This window comes from Rhea pennata, chromosome 7 (assembly GCF_028389875.1).
Source record: "Rhea pennata isolate bPtePen1 chromosome 7, bPtePen1.pri, whole genome shotgun sequence".
NCBI lineage: Eukaryota > Metazoa > Chordata > Aves > Rheiformes > Rheidae > Rhea > Rhea pennata.
This window is the reverse complement of record NC_084669.1, coordinates 15,303,514-15,323,921: the sequence shown is the minus strand read 5'-3', so window position 1 is coordinate 15,323,921 and position 20,408 is coordinate 15,303,514. Positions and strand designations below refer to the sequence as shown.

Below are 20,408 nucleotides of genomic sequence, written 5' to 3'. Positions count from 1 at the left end.
TGAACTGTGCCACTGGTGTGACAGACTGTGAGTCCGCCTTGCCAGCACTGCTGCTTGCCAGTCCTGACACCTCGGTGGCACCCATTGCACTCTGCAGCCCATGGTGGTGAGTCCTGCACTCTTGTAGCTGCTTTTAAGTTCTCTGGGTGAAGCCAAGAGCTGAGCTGTAGCCGCATGAGTGTGTCAGCACTGGTGCATAGAAGGCTGCATCATCCAGCCTTTGGTGGCATTGGCATATGGGAAGCTGCCTGAGCAAGTGGGGCTGGTGCTCTGGCTGTGCTGAGCTCTGGTAGTAGATGGTGACTCCATTCTCATGGGAGGACTCTGCAGATGGGGGCTGGAGTTGCCCAGTCATCCCTCACTGCTGTGTGTAACAGAACATGCCACGTGGACTCTGAGTTTTTCTGGTTTGAAAGCAATTCTTGTCAGGTGAGCTATGCTGGAAGCTCATGACTCGCTCACTTAAGAGTAGGAGTATTTAGGCAGGAGCTTTTCAGATATGAACCAGGAATTAAGAGATGCCTAAATCTGTAGGGATGGCTTGTGTAGGCTAGACACAGTAGCAGGTTTGAGAGTGTGTTGATAAGACAACACTACCAGGGGCATGTTTTCTCCATGCTGACTCCACAGTGAGGTTTGCAATGGGCTATGTTCATGCCCAGCCAAGGAAAGGGTGGGCTGCTGGTACTCCTAAGCTAGCAGGACAGCCCTGTTGTTACCTTTTCCCTCTCTGCCATGCAAATGACGGGAGCTGCATTTCAGTTCCTGTACTCGGCGCCGCAGCTCTGCATTCTGCATGTTGCATTGCAAATGGCTGCTGGTAAGGAAGCAGCTGAGTATTTTGTTTGTGCTATTTCAAAGGCTTTTCCCTGTCCAGGTCAAAGCTCTGATACTGTTTGCAGAGATACCAGGCTCACCATAGCATCCTCCTAAGTGCACAAACGAGCACCCTTAACAACAGTACAGGAGAAGGCTGTTTCAAAGCACATCCCAGGCAGGTAATGGGTGTCAGGAGGAAGTCCGAGTTTTCCCACTTAATGCCTTCAGTGATAGTGCCAGAAGGAATTTTCATGGGGATCTACCCAGCTTTCATGCTGCTTCTATTCACTAAGGATGGGGAAAAGGCTTCTGGCTGAAGCTGTAGTGCACTTCTTTTTTCTGTTGTTGCTTTCCACAACTCGTAGAAGGATCATAAATATCTCTGTAAACCAGCAGACCAGACTGGAATGAGATTGACTGCCCTACCATTCCCAGGGCCTGCAAAGATTCTTCAAACTGACTCTGTTAACAGGACTAATTTTTATTACCAAAAGTAAAATAAATACCTTGAAGCTGTGCCAGAGAGCTGCCCACCACCCCAGACTACCAGCAGCTGCTGCCTACTGGGTCTTGCACTCGCTGTCATCATCATTTGCTGCCTTAATCTTCTTCAGCTCCTTTTGCAGCTCCTCTTCTGCAGCCAGGATCTCCTTTGGCTTCTGGTACTGTAGGACAGAGAGATGCTCTCAGTCCTCCTGTTAGTCCTCTCATCCAAGTGGCCTAACTCAGGCCACGCTGCAAGCAACAGCATGGTTTTTAGCACTGCTCTTTCTGGGCATCTTCTGCCACGGGAAACCCTTCTGTTACTGGCTACCTTTGATGCCTATTTGGAGAGGTGATGCTCTCAAGTTAGGGATGTTTGCCATGATCTGGTGCAGTTTTTGCAGTGCAAGTAAGATTTCCCAAGTGAATATGAAGTCCTGGCCCCCACCAACACCTCTGGAATATCCTGGCAAGCTGTGTTGTGCAGATCCCTGGTGTGTTTACTGGTTGTATGCACACGTTATATAACTATATATAGCATACATTTCAAAAAAGGCAGACAGATGTGAGAGTTGCAGTTTCTCTGTTCTCCCCTCAGAATACCCTTACTCAGCTGCAGCTCAGTGGTAGATGCAGGTGCCTTTTGGCAAGGGTTTGGCCTGTAGCAGATAGGAGCTCAGAAGGGCTCAAGGTGCTGCTCTTGGCCTATTTCCTCTGTATGTGCACCCCCAGCTCTGCTGCGAGGCTTCCCTTGGAGGGGTGTTCTCTTGGTAGCTAGCTCCTACATTTGAGAATTCAAGCACCTGCTGAGAAAAAGGTTCTAGCTGTCTCTGGATGCTCCTTCCAACAGGTAAGTCTTTATTTTGCTAGTCTAACTGTTACCTTGTACATCTTCTCTGGCACAGAGCAGCAGGGATTTTAAGGAGGCTTTTCCAGGCCTAGGGACACAGATATTTTTCCACCTGCAGGTCACCTTGAGCAGCAAGCAGGGCCTCTCCTGGGGTCTGGGATGTCCTGTCCAGTGTCAGCATGCCTGGTGTAACCTGAAACTCTCATTGACTGTGTGACAGAGAAGGGGGCTCATCAGTGACCCTCAGCAGATCTCCCTGCTCTACCTTACTTCCCCAAAGAATTTAATTTCTTTGTGGACATGAAGAGAAGGGCAAAGTTCTATTCCATGTAGCCAAAATCTCACCGTGATGATCAGGGTGTTGTTGGCATGGGTGAAGCTCAGAGCAGCTGCATCGAAGGGGAGCTGGTATCTGTCCAGGTCGGGAATAGGGAACTTTTTGTAGTACCTGCATGTAAGAGGAGAGATACAAACAAACAAAAAACAAACAAAAATTGTAGAATCCCTTTCCCCTACTAGCAGTGCTGAGCTATGCAGTGCTGCTTTGCAAGATGTGCTCTTGCATCTCTGCCTTCATTTCATCCAAGCAGGGTTACTGGGGTCTGCAGTGGGTAGGAAAGTTCCCTGGATGGTAGCTGGTAGCAACAGAACCCTCAGGGTTGGCAGGAGGACCCTGTGCCATGCTGTGCGCCTGCTGGATCCCTCAGGCTGCTGAGAGCACTGGAAACAAACCTCCAAACTGGAAATCAGAACTTGCAAAGTTCTGAATGGCCTTGGTTTCTGGATGTGGGCTAGGTCCCTCCAGCCTGTCTTCAAGCAGTGCCAGGCAGACAGAGCTAGGGAAGCTCTCAGCCGTACTGGCAGGTGTCCCTTGTCACCTTGGTCACCTCCTCTCATTTCCAATAAGTACCAGCTTCCATTAGCTCCTGCCAAAGCAACTGTCAAAGCCTTGCACCCCATGACTGTTACTTTCCTGAGTGATGCACGGTTTTGTGTTCCAGTTCTTAAAACCATCCTTTGGCCCCTTGCTTGATCCTACTGTGCTTTCTGGATCATCTCCTGCTTTGATGCCTCCACGGTGCTCAGAAATACCCTTGGGCATGCAGCTCCAGGTGTGGCTGCCCACAGTCACCTGAGCCACTGCTCCACAGCATTTCCATACAGCATCCTTGCTGGCTGTCCTGGTGCTCTGCACTCTCCAGCCAGCTCTCCTTACTGCTCTTTCCCTGGTCTCTATCCCCACTTCCTGAACACACCTCACATCTAGGTAGAGGATGGAGAGGTTTCTGCCAGCTGCCTACCCAACTCATGTTTTTCCACACACCAAATGTTGGGCTTTGCTCTATTTGAAGGGCTATGTTTCAGGCAGAATTGGAGGGGTTATAAGCTATGTAGGCAGCTAAGGTTTTGCAACCAGAACCACCTTCATCTGTTTCTGGCTTGGCCAAGACGTTTCTCTCCTGCCATGACTTGACCTGTATCTACTGCTTCATCAGATTCACTCGCTGGTGGTCCTGTGCCCACCTAGAGGCATGGCTCAGTTTGCAGTCTCTTCCAGCACTCCAGTAGCCAGTCCCCTCCACGGAATTGGCCCGTGGTCAGTACTGAAGTGCCCAGAGCTGAACTGGAGCTGGCATTGGCAGCTGTCATGGCATGAGGGTTTCTTTTCCATTCAGCTGGCTGTATGTGAAGCTTGGCCTTTCTAGCTACCTCTGCCCAAATAGCAGTTTATTTTCCAAGTCATGGTGAAAACAGCTACAAAGGGCAAATGGCTTTCCTGGTGCAGTGGGAGGAATGTAGGCAGCTTGTTACCGCAGGGCTCAAACCGTTCTGTGTTGTCACTGCTGTCGGTATTTGGAAAAGGTGGCAGACATGGATAATAAGGGAGATGTCAAAGGTTAAACAGCAGAGATTAGATGAACACAAAGACATGTTAAGGAAGTGTTAACTTCTTACCGATTAGACAAAAAAAAAAAAAAAAAAAAAAAAAACAGTACACAGAAAAAAAAAAACACTGTTTCAAAGGGCCTTGGGAGTCATCAATGAAACAGCAGCATTCTGCTGCCGCAGGACTAAGGAAAAGGAGAGAAGAATGGCTTTGGCTGGCCTCAAACTAAAATCTGTGACAAGATCAAAGGAAACCAGATCTGCCTGGCCACCCCCCCTCCTCCTAACATTACCACTGCCTCTCACTACAATAATTGAATCAGGTTTGGCGTTTGGGGAGGAGGCTTTCTGGGTTTGTTTTTAGAGTTTAGTTTAATGGATTTATTTTACAGCAAGAGGTTTTAAACAAATCCCACTTGAGCAGCCCTTGCCATGGCCAGAGGGAACAGGAGTGACTGCTGGAAGTGAAGAGCTCTTGTCTAGGCTGGGGAAGCAGTTGATGGGTGGTTTTCCCAGCTGAGGCAGGCAGATTCTCTACCCTCGTCTCTCACCCCATGGCCAAGGGCTGTACTGCACTCTGAGCCTGGCTCCTGGCCGAAGATACACAGCACATATGTGAAGTCACCTCTATTTTTTCCTACTGGAAACCCACTTTTTATCAGCCTGTAGGGAAAACTGCTACTGCTATGTTGAGAATTTAGAACTGAGCTACTCAGTAATGACTTGGCAACCCATCCCACTGCTCATGCGCCCAGCTGGCGGTCAGTGCAGCTCTGTTGCTCAGAAGCGACATGGCTGATTTCCAAGGGCTGGAGATGCTCTGAAGCTTCCTTTCTCTCCCATAGTGATGTGCACTCTCTCTAGGGACTCCATGCCTTTGTTGCTATCTTGGAATTAGCTGCTGAGTGGTGCCTTGCCCTGGCCAAGACCCAAGAGAAATGATCTAAGATATCGTGGAGCCTGCAGCAAGTGTTCCGGTGCTGGAGTTTGTCCCTGCTCCTACTGACAGCAAGGTGGTTCTTGTCCCATGGAGGTGACTTTACAGCTTTAATTCCAGAAGCCCTTAGCCATCATCTGCAGCCCATGGGCAGCTTTCAGATTCTTCAGCTATCTCCCACACTACAAGTGTCTAGGTGTGTCCTACTTGTCAGGGGACTCTATTGTGGTCCAGAGGGTGGTACAAAAAACTTTGTCAGACAGGGAATGACCTCAGTGGGTACATTATAACTTTAGAGCACCTACGCAGGTAAGGAAGTTCCCACATATGCTCTACAATTAATAGGTCTAGGAGTAGGTAAGCCTGTCCATGATAGTGGGAGGTCAGAATTAGGCTCTCTTACTTGCTTCCTATCATAGGTTCAGGAGGACCCATATGTAGCTGATGAGATTTTCATTAACTTGTCCTGTTTAGTTAAATCTTCCTACAAAATGGCTAGTCTTCCCTGTGAATCCCTCTGCATGCATTCAGGTCAACATGTCACTGGCGCAGAGCTGTAACTGCTTGCTGTTTTCATGGGACAGATGCCTCTTCCTCTATCTAACCTCCTTCTGCTTGTAAGCATCCAGGTATGCTCAGGTGCAGAGTTCAAACATCCCTTTGTCATTGCCTCTGATGTGGTAAACCCTTACCTAAAGACTTGCAGTTTCTGTTACCTGAAAGGCATTAAGTGGCCAAAATGGAGCGAGTTCTTTGCCAATAGCACCATCTACAGCCAGCTACAAGGAGTAGCTTAAAGAAGACAGGAAGCAGGTTGGAAAATACCAGTGTGGTTTTTGTCCACAACTGATCTTTCTCCATTCTACATTGACACTGGGAAAAGAAGGCAAGCAGAGGGCAGCTTGCCCACCCTTCCATATTGGCGTAGTATCCCAGTTTGTAAACAGCATTCATTTCCCTTCCAGCATCCTCCCTTGCTCTTCTAACACAGCCTCCTTGCTATTCCTTCCCTTTACCACAGCTCATGCCTGCTCACTTCACTGAGGCTGTAAAAGCTCTGGTGTACACTACGTCTGGGTACCCATACCAAAGGGTATGCCTTTTACCCATGGTTTCCATGAGTAAAAGGCTATGTGATGACTTTGTATAAGATGATGTTTAATAGCCATTTTTGCTCCCATCTCAAATTCCTTCTGTAGAACACTATGGTGCTTTCTTTCAAGACTTGAGTTTTCTTCTTGCCACCTCCAGATTGTATCATTTGCCTTATAATTACAGGACAGATTTACAGAGGGATGCCCACATGACTTATCTATACCTGTTGAATCCTGCAGCTCCATGAATTCTGAAATACAATTAGATCAAAGTGTCATCCAAATGCTCCATCTGGAGCTGGATGCTCTAGCAGGAGGTAGCAAGAAGCAAGAGGTTGTTGCGGGGGGTGGGGGGGCTTTTTTTTTCTTTCTTTTTTTTTCCAGAAGTGATGTTTGACAGGGAAAAGACAGAGCAAACACCACGTTACTGGAATTGTGAGATCAGTTTGTGAAGGTCAGGGCAGAGCTGAGGGGCTTGACTAAAAACATGTCTGAGGACATGTCCAGGAGTGGAAATCAAACAGAAGGAGACACTCAGCTGTGTGTACTAGCTGTGGTTGCTCAGTCCTGGCATACCAAAACCTAAAGGTACACATCCCCTGTGCAATCACTAGCCTGTCCTCTGTGCCAGCCCACCCCGAGGGACTCTCAGCACTGGCAGTGCTGTCCTTACTGACTTCTTGTTGGTGGTCCGGACGACACAGCAGCGCTGCTCCTTCTCCACTGAGACACTGTAGACTTCCTTGGGGTATGGCAGGTTACGGATCCGCCACTGGAAGCTGGTCAGGGTATCCTTCCTCACGAAGACAGGCTGCAATAAACAAGTACATTTAGCAAGGCCCCTCCAGCTTTGTCCTCTGTTCTCCCTAGCCCTTCTGCCTGTGCTATCTTGAGAGGTTTCACATGGGACAGCCCTTTTTTCACACTGGAGCAGAGCAGGGAATAACTCAAATTGCCTGAGCATCAGTTTCTTAGAGCTGGCACTGCTCTGGCTTGGCCTTTACCCACAGCACTCACTGCCTGCCCTGCTTGTAGGAGGCTGATTGCATTCAATGAGGGAGTCTTACATGACAATGTTACATGGAAACCAGGCCTCTTCCTTGCAAGCAACTGCATACTAAGCTCTTTCTACTCTAGGGACCTGCTGGACTCAGTCCTGGCTCTGTCCCAGTTTGCTCTGCAGGGCTGTGCTTGTGTTTCAGATCAGAGACTAACACCTCTGCCTTGCAAGCTGTTGGGATGTGAAGCTGAAACAGGCAGTGCTACACACTGTAGGTGTCATGTTCTCATTGTCACCATCTCTGCTTTCCATCCACTGATGTGTCCAGGCACTGGCCTGCCTTTCAGGCTGCTTTTTGGAAGCCAAAGCAGTAGCTAGCTAACACAGTAACATAGACAGTTTCTCTACTTAAGGAAACTACAAACCTCTTGCAGACCTCGAAAACACCTAAGCTGTGCCCTATTTTTGCCCAGCCCTACATCTTTGGGATGATTTGTAGCAGAGTGCTGGGCCACCTAAGACTACCTCTTCGGGCTGTGAGTGATCTGCAGTCTACCATCTACTGCTGTAAGCACAAGGCTAAGTGTTTCTAGGTGGAGTGGGGCCTGTAGACCCCATACATACATTGGAGCTGCTTTCCTTTATGAACTCTGATTCCAGTGTTCCCATGAGAGGCAAATTTGGCTCTCCCACCTCAACCTGCCACTTGCTGGAGCCCCCTAAGGCATTCTTCTCTCGCCATTTTCTACCTGTAGAAAGGAGAAGGAGGGTTTTCGTTATTCCGTTCCATAAAAAGTACTCCATGAAAGTTGCCCACACATTGAGATGATACGCCTTTTCCCTTAATTCGTCATTTCCACTTAAGTGTAAGTGGACCAGTTAGCTGGCCAACTCCTAAAGTCAAGAAATCGGCACTGAGTGTCTTTTTTGCTGAAGCCACGGAAGGCTTGCAGCAGGTGCCACACCTCAGCTGATGTAGTTCTGGGTAAGACCCAGATTGACATCTTGCCTATCTGTAGTTGCAGAAGTTACCAAAAAGCATATTTCACCCCGGAGCATGCTACAAACTGAGAGGGCGATCCCATTCAGTCCCTTCATACCAGTTGTGACAGAGGGGATGTTTGGAGAGATCTTGGGCCAAAACAAGGTCTGCTATGCCATGGAAGGGAGAGATCCCCGGGAAAAGCTGCACTTTACTTCCATCCCTCAAATTTCAGGGGAGCTACGGCCAGAATTGTCCGCCGGGCCGTTCGGGCGCGACTTGCTCTTGATCAGCAGGTCCCCCCGGAAAGCAGCCCAGGGTCGCGAGCCGCCGCGTGCCCACGGCGGCGCCCGCTCGCGTCGCTCTGCTGCGGCGGGACGCCCCGGGCCCAGCGGGGAGCGGCACTTACTCGCTAACTGACCCGTCTTCGCGTCGTACTCCTCGGCCATCTCTCTGCCATCCTCAAACAGGTAGTGCACCTTCCTCTTCCCTAGAGGCAAGGCGGGCGGTGAGGGCGGCAGCGCGCGGGGCTCCGCGCCCTCCGCCCCGCCAAGCGCTCCCCGAGCGCCGCCGCGGCCGCCGCTTACCGTCCTGCACCAGCGCGGTCTTGCGGGCGCCGCGCAGCCTCTCCAGCCAACTCGGCACCGCCATGGCGCCCGCGCGCCGTCGCCACGGCAACGCGCGCTTCCGCCCGCCGACCGGAAGCGCCGCCCGCCGCCGCCATTGCCGCGGCCGCGCCGCGCCGCGCCGCGCCGGTGAGAGGCGCAACGCGGAGCCCCGCCCGGGCCGCCCGCGGCTCCGTTTCTGGTGTTCCCCACAGGGCGCGCGTTTTGGGGAGGCAGCAACGAAAAGTGCCCACCCCCCGAACCCGCAAAGGCCGCGAGCCGAACGAGCGACGCTTAGGTCGTCCCGCTTGCCCCGTGCTGCTCTAAGCAACCTGCCTCTTATTATTATTATTATTATTATTATTATTATTTTTCACTGGGGCTCGGTGTTTTCGCAGCGTTAACCTCCCCCGGGGGAGCGACGCGCAGCCCATGGAGCCGCGAGGGATTGTCAAAGCCTTTCCCAAGAGGAAGAGGATGAGGGATGACTCGGGCAGAAGCATCCCTCCAAAGGTCACCAAAGAGGAAGGAGCAGGGGTGCCCCAGGGTAAGTCCAGGCTGCCCGGGATGCACACGTAATGCTTGTATCCCGGTTGTTAACTGGACATGCGGTTGTCCCAAAGGCTTTTTTCCAGCCTAGGTTATTTTGCTATCAAGGCTGCGGCTAGCAAGCTCTGGTGTGGCTAGCCACAGGCCTGTGGCTGGTGCCCTCCAAAGATTGCCTGCCACAGCTGGCCTCAAGGAGTCTCACGTGTAGCCCGGCTGGTTTGGGACAGTGCTGCTCTCACACCGACCTCCTGCCCTTGTGTCTTTCCTCAGCAGAGTGGCTGAAACCAGTTACTGCATATGTACTGCGAGCTGGCATTGGCCAAGCCAGGGCAGAGATCTTCTGCAAGCAAATCGTCCAGAATGGGGGTCGGATCCACAACCAGCTCTCCTCAGAGGTGACGCATGTTGTTGTGGCCGAAGACATGAACTGTGATCGGGCCTTTCGGCTCCTTAAATTACCCAAGCTACCTTCAGGGTTGCAGCTAGTGAAGGCATCCTGGCTAAGTGCTTGCATTAGAGACCAGAAGCTGCTGAGTACCACGAGCTACAGCATCTTTATCCCTCACAGGTATGCAAATCCGAACTGTTGTTCTTCCCCACAGTGCCTCTATTCCAAGCTGAACTGCACTGGTGTTTCACCCCAGCTCAAGATCTCAGCTTATTACAGATCCCTTGGGCATGGCTCAAAATCACTTTTCCCTGTACAGTTCATGAAATTTAGTGGCTTTATAGCTAGTTTCTGGTCTGTGGGGTAGTAGAAAGTGGAATAGCACCCAGAAGTGCTAACAGGAGTACTGTTGCTTGCTACAGGTGCCAAAGGCACTTCTTCCTAATCCATCACTGATAGCAAGTAGATCTTTTTTTTAGAAATGTTGAGAATTAAATGCTATTTCTTGCTTATTTCAGATGAAAAGTAGAGAGAGATACTGACTACTAGGCACATGAGGAAACAAGGAATGGATCTGCGTATTGGCAGATCTTTGAAGGAATTGTTTAAGACTGAGGTAGATAGGAGTGGAAACTGCGGGTCAGCGAAGTGAATGGAAACTGGATGATTGAGCCAAGACCTGAGTAATGAATCTGTGATCTGAGAGAGCAAAAGTCATATTGGTTGTTTGCTCTGTCCCCAAACAATGCAGAAGGACTTCCTAGTCAAACATCTGGGGGCCAAAAAGTTTTCCTACTCCCATTCTAAGGTGTCTGATCTATGGCAGGTACCTGGAGGAAGGAGAACTGCAGGAACAGCAGCGGCAGAAGCGCCTCGCTAGCAAAGAGATCCAGCCCCAGGCAGGGGAGGGAGCTGTGAAACCAAAGGCTGAAACACACCTGGAGGATTCCTTGCCACAAACCCTGGGTGTCCTTGGACAGCAGCAGCCAGCTGAGGTGAGGCTTCCAGCACAGGCCATTCTTAGGAATGGGTCCCACATACTGCTTTTCTTGCCTAAGAGCTTCCCTGCAGTGCTGGGAATACCTCAGCAAATACCAGAATACCTCAGCAAAGCAAAGATGTTTGGATATTTCAGTGGATCAGTGCTGGCAGATTTGGGCTGTGGACATGGTTAGTGCTTCTCCTTGTCCTTTTGAGGTGTTAAAAGTGGAAAAAACACTCCTTAAATTCCCATCTCCATCAAGACGTTTATAGCAGAAGCAGTCATGGTGGATCAGGCCAAGGTTCACTCTGGTGATCATGTTTCCTGTGCCTACTTTGGGGGAATATTCCCTGTCTGAGAATATCTCCCTGATATTCTCTCTGATGGTTCTTCCTGTGTTTCTGCTTGAGCCATGCTGACCCATTCTCCACTCCTTGGCAAGCACCCCATTCAGACACGTGTGTAGTGCATCAGGCTGTTACTCGAATGATTGTGTGTTGTGCTTAAAATATCCATGATGGATTATTAGTGGCCTCTGCTCTGAGTCACCTTCTCCAGATCTGACATTAGCTTTCTTTTCTTTTTCTGCATTATGCTCAGTTTTTTGGGGTTTGGGGGTTTTTTTTGGCATTGCATCATCCAGATCTATCTGTAGCAAAGTTACCCCAGATCTCTTGAGAGCCACAAACATATTACAGTGCTTTGATGCTTGAAAATCACAGTTGCTGGTTCTGTTTCATAAAACTGTACAGTAACTCCCTGGCTGGCAGCCCACTGAGGGCTCCTTTGTTTTGGGCTTTCCCCTTCTCTTGAATGTGTGTCGGGGTGATCCCTTCTCAGACTTACTATCCAGCATGTCACAGACAGAATTGGCTGCTGGTTTTTAATCTCTCCATCACCTTAACTGTTACCCCATCTTCATTGTTTCTTGTAAATCTGGTTAACTTAGTGATGATCTTTATTAACAAATCTCACCCTTAACTGAAGAAAGGGACTTTTGTACTCTTACAGGTACCAAGGCAGCTGCCTTGCTTTCTGCTCATATTTACTTTAGTGGTAAGACAGCAGTTAGACTGTGTGAAACCTTACTGTTTTTTTTTCCTTTTAAATTGCTTCAAACAATGATATTTTCTGTGGTTAGTCTGTGCACAGAACCATCTGTAGACACTGGAGCAAAATCTCTTGGCCCAAGCTTAGGACTAGGTCTGTTTGGGGAGGAGAAGGGATATAATTTATGGACGTATAGACTGGATATATTTTAAAGATGGTACCAAGTACTTTAAGACCTACCTAGCTATAGCAGAAAAGCTGAAGCTAAGCTCCTAGCTTGCAAATAGGCTTCATTTAAGTGCGGAGTCTTTTCTAGCTTGGGTGGATGTTCCTCTCTAGGATATAGTGAGTATTGCGGTATTTTACACTGAACAAAGGCTACTCCAAGAGGTTCTGTGTTTGAGTGTGACTCTCTGTGAGGGAATCCTGTTACCCATTGGTAGTTCCTTGCAGAGTAGCATTTGCAAGTTGTGCCAGTTACTCACTGACTGTATTGTAAAACTGTTGTTCCAAGCTGCTTGCCTCCTCCTCAAGCGGTGTATTGCAACTACTGGCCTTCAGCAGCTGTCCTGGGTCCTGCGCTGTGCTCCAGATAACCACACACATCCCGTTCTCACCTAGCTCTAGCACACAATGGCAATCAGCTGCTGTAGGGTCCTGAAGTATCTTAGAAGCTCATAGGACTAGTCAAATTTGCATGTATTTTTGTGAGGAATCCGTCAGCTTTGGCAAAGTGTGGAGATTCTGGGGTTTGTGTGCTGTTTCACCTCTCTGACACTACTGGCTGAGAAAGTGGGAATTGCATGCCCTGACTTTGGAGACATCTGCATAGTGCTGGGTCACATGCTCCTTAAATGCTCTTAAGGCACTTGCTAGCCAATTTGCATACTCTAAGACTTTGTGGCCCTCAGAGGGAACAACGTCCTAAGGGAGTCACATGTACAAAATTTCGAACTAGACTATCAAACACTCAATCTGACCCTTTTTTCTGACACTTGTCAGAAACTCGTAACAGGACTTCTGTGTCACATATAACTGCAGGGCTGGTTCAAAGTTGCTTTCACAGTACAGGAGCTCTTGATTGTTCTTGAGCTCCTGTGTTTATGCATCGTGAGAGAGGGGGACCCCAAAGGGCAAAGCAGTCTACAAAGCCTCTCTTTGGCTTCCTATTTCTATCCGCTTTCGTTCCTTACCTGAAGCCCAGACTTATTGTTTCTTAAGTCTACACAGAGGCATCCTAATGCTAAGGATATCAGCAAGTGTATACATTGGTTCTTTCTTCTGTCACTGAGGAATGTGGAGTCCTTTGTCTCTCTCTTCCCTCCCTCTTTTCTCTTGCAGATAGCCATGGGGAGAAAAGGAGAGAGGGTTATTTACTACCCTGTTAAAATTTTTAAAACATGAAAACAGAGTTCTGCACACGTCTCCTGTGATTTGTGTCATGAGGTGGCATATGTAGAGTCTGAATGTGAGAGAGGTGTGTGCACACGGCCACCAGACCAGTGAAAGGCTTCCCTGTGGGAATAGGGAGTCAGGAGTTCCCAGCCGGGGATTTCAGCATTGTCATATCAGGCTGCTGGCAACTGTTGCTCATTTAACCAGTGTCTTACCTCCATTAGGTCTCAGAGGCTTGGCCATAGGAGGTGCACGTGTACTTGGGCCACAGCTGGGCAACAATCTCAGTCTCCCGTGTCTTGTGCGTCAGATGTGCATGTAGCTTCAAAGAATGTCTGTCAAGCTTGGCGGCATTAAGATTTGTTGTGCATATAATCAGCAACTTTCAGAGACTGCAGTTTGAGCCTTGTGTGCTGTGGAGGTTGGTTAATGCGCAGGAGTACCCTGTGCCTAGGGGACATATGTGAGGCATGCAGTTATCCTTACATGGTTACTTTTCTATGTTTTCCTAAAGAAAGTCTCTGATGATGAAGACAGTGAAGGAGATGATGCTGGTGTCACCCAGGGAGATCTGGAAGCACTGATTTCTGGCTGCTATCCTGTGAAATCGGAGGAGACTAGTGACAGCTCTTCCATGGTGGTCCAGCCTGCCAGCAAGTGGGTTTGTGCTCAGTCCTCCAAGAGCAAGAAGGAGAACCACAACCAGTGTATCACAGAGAAGCTGGAAGTGCTGGCAAAGGCTTATTCTGTCCAGGGCGACAAGTGGAGATCTCTGGGCTACTCCAAAGCCATCAATGCACTCAAGAGCTACCACAAACCAGTCACCTCCTACCAGGTAAAACACCTTCCTAGTATAGTGGAGCAGGGAGATGGACCTAGCATCCTGGCTCTGTTTTGAGACAGTTTCTTTCCTTTTCTCTTTGTGGAGAAAACTCCTTTTTTTCAGGCCTTGGGAATTCCCTACTGGCAGGGTTTTGATGGAAATTGTGTAGTCAGTACACATTGGATTCATTAACCACCTGCAGTGTTTTCAGATCACCAGAAGAGTAGAGTCTGACCTTTTTTAATGCCAGATCTGTGTGGCTGTGAAGCAAATGCCTTCCTCAGCCGCAGTCCAGGGTTATTTTCACCTTCCCCTCAAGCCTCACCAGACAGAAAGCGTTAAGAGACAGTATACGAGACAAGCTGGATCTGGGCCTGATTGACTGCAATGATCCAGCCATTAGGTGTGTCAGTGTTTTGGTCCTCTTCTGCACGCTTGTCTTTCTCCACTTGGCATTGAATATGTAAGGCTGACACTGAGAGGAAAGCAGCACACAGAACTAGTCCTGCCGCTTATCGATTACTTATCGATTACTGTTCAGATAAGTAACTGGGCTCTGAATGGACAACAGCTTCTCAGCTTGTCTCTGGCCTTCACTTTGCCACTAACTCCTCTAGTTCCTTGTGTAGGAAGCCTGTAAAATTCCTGGAATTGGGAAGCGGATGGCAGAGAAGATTTTGGAGATCTTAGAGAGTGGACATCTACGCAAGCTGGATCACATCAGCGAGAATGTACCTGTGTTGGAGTTGTTCTCCAATATTTGGGGAGCAGGGGTCAAAACAGCCCAGATATGGTACCAGCAGGTAAATTTAGTGCCTATACAAGAGATTCCCAGACTATGGCTTACAAAACCACATCTGACAACAGGAGAATTGCCGTCACAAATAGTTTCCAGTGGCGAATATTCAGGAATGGGCCGTGGGTCTAGTTTTGCAGGTGGAGGTATGAGGTTTAGTTCGAGTGTGGGGGAGTTCAGGGGAAAATGAAGCCCATGAGCCTGGGGTTGAGTTTGGATGGGGAGGGGTGTAAAAGGTGATGTACAGTAGAGGGAGATGGGGAGTACAGTGCATTTTTGGTTAGCATCACTGCTTGGAGCTCATTTTGCACCGCTCAAGTAGCATAGCAATGGTATCGCTCAGAACCAGCCTTGGACAAGGACATATTGGCCATGAAAGCTCTGATCCAATTGCTGATGTTCTGGCCCAGTTGGCTGCTGTAGCTGCTGGTCACATGAGTGATCAGCCCACTGGCTGGGCTCCTTCTCTAAAAACAGTTTATTTTCTGAGCAGAGTTAATGAAACCTGTCTTTCTGTTGTGTTTGGTGTTGTGGTTGGATTCTTTTTTGTTTAAAATATGGTTGTGTTCACACTGTATACTTTCCTTTACCCATATCACCTGTTTTACAGCAAGCTGTAGGAACACCATGCCTTAAGTACAGTTCCCTTCTGTTAGGTTTAGTTGATATTCAAAGTCATTGTGGAGATTAGAGGTGCCTATAGGTAGTGGGATTGCTTAAATCCCTTCTCCTTAGGAACTAGAGCATAAGTGATATGATCTCAGAAGCTGTGACTAGCTTAGACTCAAGGAAGATTGAATATAATCCCCTCAAATCTTAGTTGAAAGCATTTGAAGAGTAGACTCTCTGCAGATGTCTGAATATCATCACATGATCTGAACCAGGGTTTCCGGACGCTGGATGATATCCGCACCAAGGCATCTCTCACCAGTCCGCAAGCTGTGGGACTGAAGCACTACGCAGATTTCCTGGAGCGCATGCCTCGAGAGGAAGCTGCAGAAATAGAACGGACTGTGAGTAGCTCAGCCCCAGGACCTTGGAGTGCAGTGACTGCTGGGATCTTACAGGAGGATGGAGGCCATGGAAGGGTTCCTTGCTGTTAGAGCTGAGCTCTCCAGGACCTCCTCTGAGTGATGTCAGGGCTTGGGGGACCTTTTTTGGACCTGGCACACAAAGCACCTGCTTTGCTTAGTAGGAAGGTTCTGTTTGAGTGTCTGGCAAGGAGAAGGATACTTCCTGGGCCACATTCTGCCCCTGCTTTAGAAAAGGCTGTATTGGCTTGGTGGGATGAGCAGGTTCCCAGCTCCCTTTCCTGTCCCTTGTCTCCTCTGAGGTGCAGCCAAGGCCCCTGAGCTATCTGCATGGTGCTTCTCAAAAGGAAGTTGTGAACACCTTGTGAGCACCCTGTGAGCTGGCTGTCAACAAGGTTGTCCTAATGGGAAGCAAAGGATTCAGGCTGAAAATGGGTGCTGCTGACTCTAGCAAGCCATGATATCCAGAGTCATGGGGTGCTAAGCCAATGTGCCCTAATATGAGTAGAGAGCTAGGGGAGACTGTCATTGCTACCCCCGTGCTCTCTGATCACCATGGAAGCAGCAGCCAGCGTGACCCTGTCACTCGGCCACAGGGCCTGGCCACAAAGAATACACTCCTGCCAGGCTCCTGCTGGGGTGTCAGTCCCGTGTGCTGGATTAGCCGTTTTAGTGGTGAGCGGTCCTTTTCCCAGGCAGGCTGGGTCGAAAAGGTGGCTCTTGGGGGTGGGTCTATTGTTAGCTTGATGGGATTACTGTGCTTCCCTCCTTACACACGCACACAGCTCCGATTCAGGTCCAGGAGAGAGAATAAGGGATTAGTTACTGTCTCTTGCTGCCTGTCACAGGGAGATCTGAGGAGCTTTTAGGTTCTGGGTGGGGCTGGGAGTTTTCTAGAAATCTTCATTTAAAGTCAGAAGGGGGCAAGGGCACCAGAGGAGGAGTTGCTGCGCATGAGAAAGACCTGTAGCTTCTTGAAGCACCTCTGGGGCAAAGGTTAATGGGTTTATCTCTTGCTAATGAAGGATGATCCCAAAGAGTGACAAGGGGCTGTGGGCACAGACACAGCCTTTCTGAACCCCATCCCTTGTGATGGCATTGTCAGGGGGGCCCTAATTATTTGTTGCCAGCAGGGTGATTGGCACAATCAGACAGGGAATACTTTGCTGCTGCCAAGGACCTTCTCAAGCATTTAATGAATGAAGCCATCAGAACTAGCAGTTTGTGCAGAAGAGGAACTGGGGTCCAGCCCAGAGGGGGCTGCATTAGGGGAAGATCTGATTATATATGGCTGGTTGGCATCAGTTCAGTCTAAAATGCTGGGTTGTTTGTGGTTTTCCTCAAGAAGCCTAGCTCACTTTCAAAGGCAGAGACCCAGGCAGGAGCGGAATCCAAGGGGCACTTGCAGATTCTCTTCTTTCTAGGCTCCTGCTGAGGAGACTCACTCTGAAACCATCTCTGCTTGAGGGATCTGTGACCATCTCATGTTCAACTGATTCTCTTTGTGGCCAGTGGGAGCTTTGCCCTCCTGGCTCACAAGGAGAGCTGAAAACCCTCTGCTCCCCTGCTTTCTTGGAGGCTGAGGGCTCTGGCAGATTGTATCCTACTCTGCCAACTCAGTGTTGCTTCATCTCTCAAGCTTGGCCTGATGACTGATGGTCAGCTTCATGGCAGTGTCACAGTAGACTGTTGTATTGTATAGCTCTGGGCTGGGCAGAACTCTGTGGAAACTACCCAAGCTCCTGCGGTTCGTGGTAGCAGGCTGGCCTCCTTTTCAGGGCAGTTTGCTGTGCTCATTAAGCATCTGCTCTTTATGGAGACCCTAGAGCTGTAGGGTAGGGTGCAAGGGACGGTGCAAGATATTTTTCAAGAGGAGGATTAAGAGACCTGCCCTTGAACTCCTCATCCCTCTATTTCTGTTCTCGAAGGTCAGACAAGCAGCCCTGGCCCTGAACCCTGGCCTTGTGTGTGTGGCATGTGGCTCCTACCGCCGGGGGAAGCCCACCTGTGGAGATGTGGATGTGCTGGTCACTCATCCTGATGGGCAGTCTCACTGTGGGGTGTTCAGCAAGCTGCTCGACAGCCTCCACAGGAGTGGTAAGAAGGCTTGGGGCCTGGCACATGATGCCCAAAGCAGTTCTCAGCACGAGCAGCAGGAGCTGAGGAGGCAATGAGGTCTGAGCTACAAGTGAGTGGCATCCGTTAAGGAGCAGATGATGGGTTTCCGGATAAGCAGGGTATGTTGTAAATCCTTAGAGTACTGCGCCTGGCCCTGTTGCAGCAGCAGTTCCCCAGCCAGCATTAAGGAGAGAGTACTGCTGCAGCTCAACACAGGTTCTCCTAGCTGTGTGGGGCTCTCAGAGCTGAGGCAGGTTTGGGGGACCCTGCAGCACATTATGGGACACCTCAGTTGCTTTCTTGATAATGGGAAGCTTTGGGGAGTTAGTCTTTGCCTCTCAACACCTTCTCTGTGCCTGCTCCCTCTCCCCAGGCTTCCTCACAGATGACTTGGTGAGCCAGGAGGACAGTGGCAATCAAAAGAAGTACTTGGGGGTGTGTCGTCTCCCTGGGCCAGCCCAGCGTCATCGGCGCCTGGACATCATCGTGGTGCCTTACAGCGAGTTTGCCTGTGCCCTGCTCTACTTCACCGGCTCAGCTCACTTCAACCGCTCCATGCGGGCCCTGGCCAAGACCAAGGGCATGAGTCTGTCGGAGCATGCCCTCAGCTCGGCCGTGGTGCGAGGCCGTGGTGGGGTCAAGGTGGGGTCTGGCCATATCCTGCCTACCCCTACTGAAAGAGACGTCTTTATTCAGCTGGGGCTGCCTTACCGGGAGCCCTCAGAACGGGACTGGTGACACGCGATTGTCACGCAGCACCCTGTCCCTACTGTGAGACGGGAAGGATGTTTGGAAGGATGCTAACTTCCCTGGTGCTGCGCTGTGGTGACTGCTGGTTGTATCCCCACCCCCCAAAAGGGGCTCCTCACTAGTGTGGAGCCTTGCTGCTAGCAGAGTTTTGTGACTTTACCCAGCAGAGGGCGTGGGCTGGGACCGTGCTGGAAGTGCTGCCTTATGCTACATGCACGCTTCGGGATGCCAGGCTCTCAGACAGAGCCTGGCTACCAGAGACTTGCTGCCCTTCAGCTACCCTAGCGCAACTCTGCCGTGTATCCTCAGGAAAGCCTCAGAAGGCTGGGCTGGAGAGTCTTGAGATCTAATCCTTCTCGGTGCATGGGAACGGAGGAAGTCGGATTCATCTTTCTCTATGCCTGAATGTAGCCACTCAAAAATTTCTGGCCTGAGCCATGTATAAAGGCAACAGGGATCTGGCCTGGTCTTGAAGCAGGCCTTCCCCTTACTCAGTGCTCCTGGCAGCTGCTACTGCAGGGATCGCAAAGCTTCTCCTCCCTCTGTCTGAGCTGGCTTGTGTCTTCTGGGGGGTCTCACTGCATGAGCTGGGCTGCCGTGACAGCCACCAGCCTCCCCTGGTCCTAGGTGGGGGTGGTGTAGGGCTTTGGTGTGCTGTGCCTGCATTCTCCCAGCCCAACGTCTGCTGGAAATCTCTGCTGCAGAGAGCTGTGATCCCCCTGTATAGGCCCAAGGCCTCTGCAGTTGCCCCTTTCCTCTCAGTGCAGGTGGGAAAATACGAACCTTAGGCTCAAGGTAGCTTGTGCTCTGGAAGGGTTTGAATGTAACAGCACTGAATGTAGCCTGGCAGGGCTGTGTATTTTGGGTGTGTGAGGCACGGAGGCAATGGGAGGCAGAGAGGAGCAGATTGTTCTAATTTGGGCAAAGTTTACTTATTTTGTGCGTCTGGAGCCCAGGAAGTCACCTATTCTTTCTTGATCAGAGAAGGGGTGTGTGTGTGTGCGTGTGTTTGTAGGTGTGTGCGCATAAATTTACCTGTGTGCTAACCCCTTTGATTCCAAGGGAGTTGATTTTATTTCTCAGAAAACCTCAACTATTTTTATCGTCTGGAGATGAATTTCCTAGATATTTTCAGTGCTCAGTCTGTGTTGCGGGTGTTGCAGTGGTTCCTCCTGGCAGAGGTGCTGCTCTGAGGTGTTGGCTGCCAGGGTGAGTGTTTCTGTGGTGGGACCTGCAGGGTTCCTGCTGGCCTTTCTCCACCAGGGCCTGGCCTTGGCCTCCTGCTCCCTTGCTTTGTGGGGCACTGGGCCATCACTGCCCTGTACTCTGCTGTGTCTGTCACATGCAGTGATAAGCTGTGAGTTTGTTGCGAGGGCATGCATTAAACCTGGCGGTTTTGCTCAGTTTCCCTCAGTACTGCCTGTTGGTGCTGTAGGACACCAGCAGTGGGGCTGGGATGTTTGCGGGGGAGGCCTCAACCCCAGGCAGTGTCTTTTGTCAGCCCAATCGCTCTCCCGAATATCTGATGGAAATGAATGTCTTTTGGCATGTTGTGGTGCTTTGAAAATGGAAGTATAATAAATTCCTTTTTCTTTTTATGCTTGACATCTCTGTCCCTTTGCTCTCTGCCCTGCAACTGTCGGGACTCTTCCCTCTGCCTGGCCAGGAGCACCTCCTGTGCTGGCCCAGCTCCCTGTTCTGGGTACAGGCAGGGTTAAGGCAGTGGAGACGTTTACGCTGCTGGGTCACCACTTGTATCAGTTCAGGCAGAGCAGGACCTGGCTCTTCCCTGACGTCCAGGTGGCCACGTGGCAGAGTTGGGGCTGGTTGTACAGAAGCCCAGAGAAGGGAGCAGTCCCTGAGCCAGGC

The 20,408-nt window shown here is 50.1% G+C and overlaps 2 protein-coding genes across 4 annotated transcripts; one reads left to right on the top strand and one right to left on the bottom strand.

Annotated features, from left to right (window-relative positions):
* Positions 1–1,134: 1,134 nt before the first annotated feature.
* On the bottom strand, positions 1,135–8,717 carry DPCD (deleted in primary ciliary dyskinesia homolog (mouse)). Of its 3 annotated transcripts, XR_009958953.1 has the most exons (7): positions 8,640–8,717; positions 8,462–8,542; positions 7,695–7,819; positions 6,748–6,881; positions 2,498–2,600; positions 1,326–1,484; positions 1,135–1,201 (listed from the first exon to the last, which is right to left on the bottom strand). XR_009958953.1 is itself a non-coding variant. In XM_062580266.1 (6 exons), the coding sequence occupies exons 1-6, from the start codon at positions 8,701–8,703 to the stop codon at positions 1,380–1,382; spliced, it is 612 nt and encodes a 203-aa protein (XP_062436250.1). In that variant the 5' UTR covers positions 8,704–8,717; the 3' UTR covers positions 1,285–1,379. The 3 variants fall into 3 exon arrangements, 2 of the variants coding, with proteins under 2 accessions (XP_062436250.1, XP_062436252.1); XM_062580266.1 differs by lacking the exon at positions 1,135–1,201 and having other exon boundaries at positions 1,285–1,484; XM_062580268.1 differs by lacking the exon at positions 1,135–1,201 and having other exon boundaries at positions 1,285–1,484; positions 7,764–7,819.
* A 97-nt stretch (positions 8,718–8,814) lies between these two features.
* POLL (DNA polymerase lambda) lies at positions 8,815–20,146 on the top strand. The gene is made up of 8 exons (XM_062579778.1): positions 8,815–9,204; positions 9,477–9,774; positions 10,421–10,589; positions 13,536–13,856; positions 14,474–14,647; positions 15,525–15,653; positions 17,600–17,768; positions 18,163–20,146. The coding sequence occupies exons 1-8, from the start codon at positions 9,090–9,092 to the stop codon at positions 18,525–18,527; spliced, it is 1,740 nt and encodes a 579-aa protein (XP_062435762.1). The 5' UTR covers positions 8,815–9,089; the 3' UTR covers positions 18,528–20,146.
* Positions 20,147–20,408: the final 262 nt, after the last annotated feature.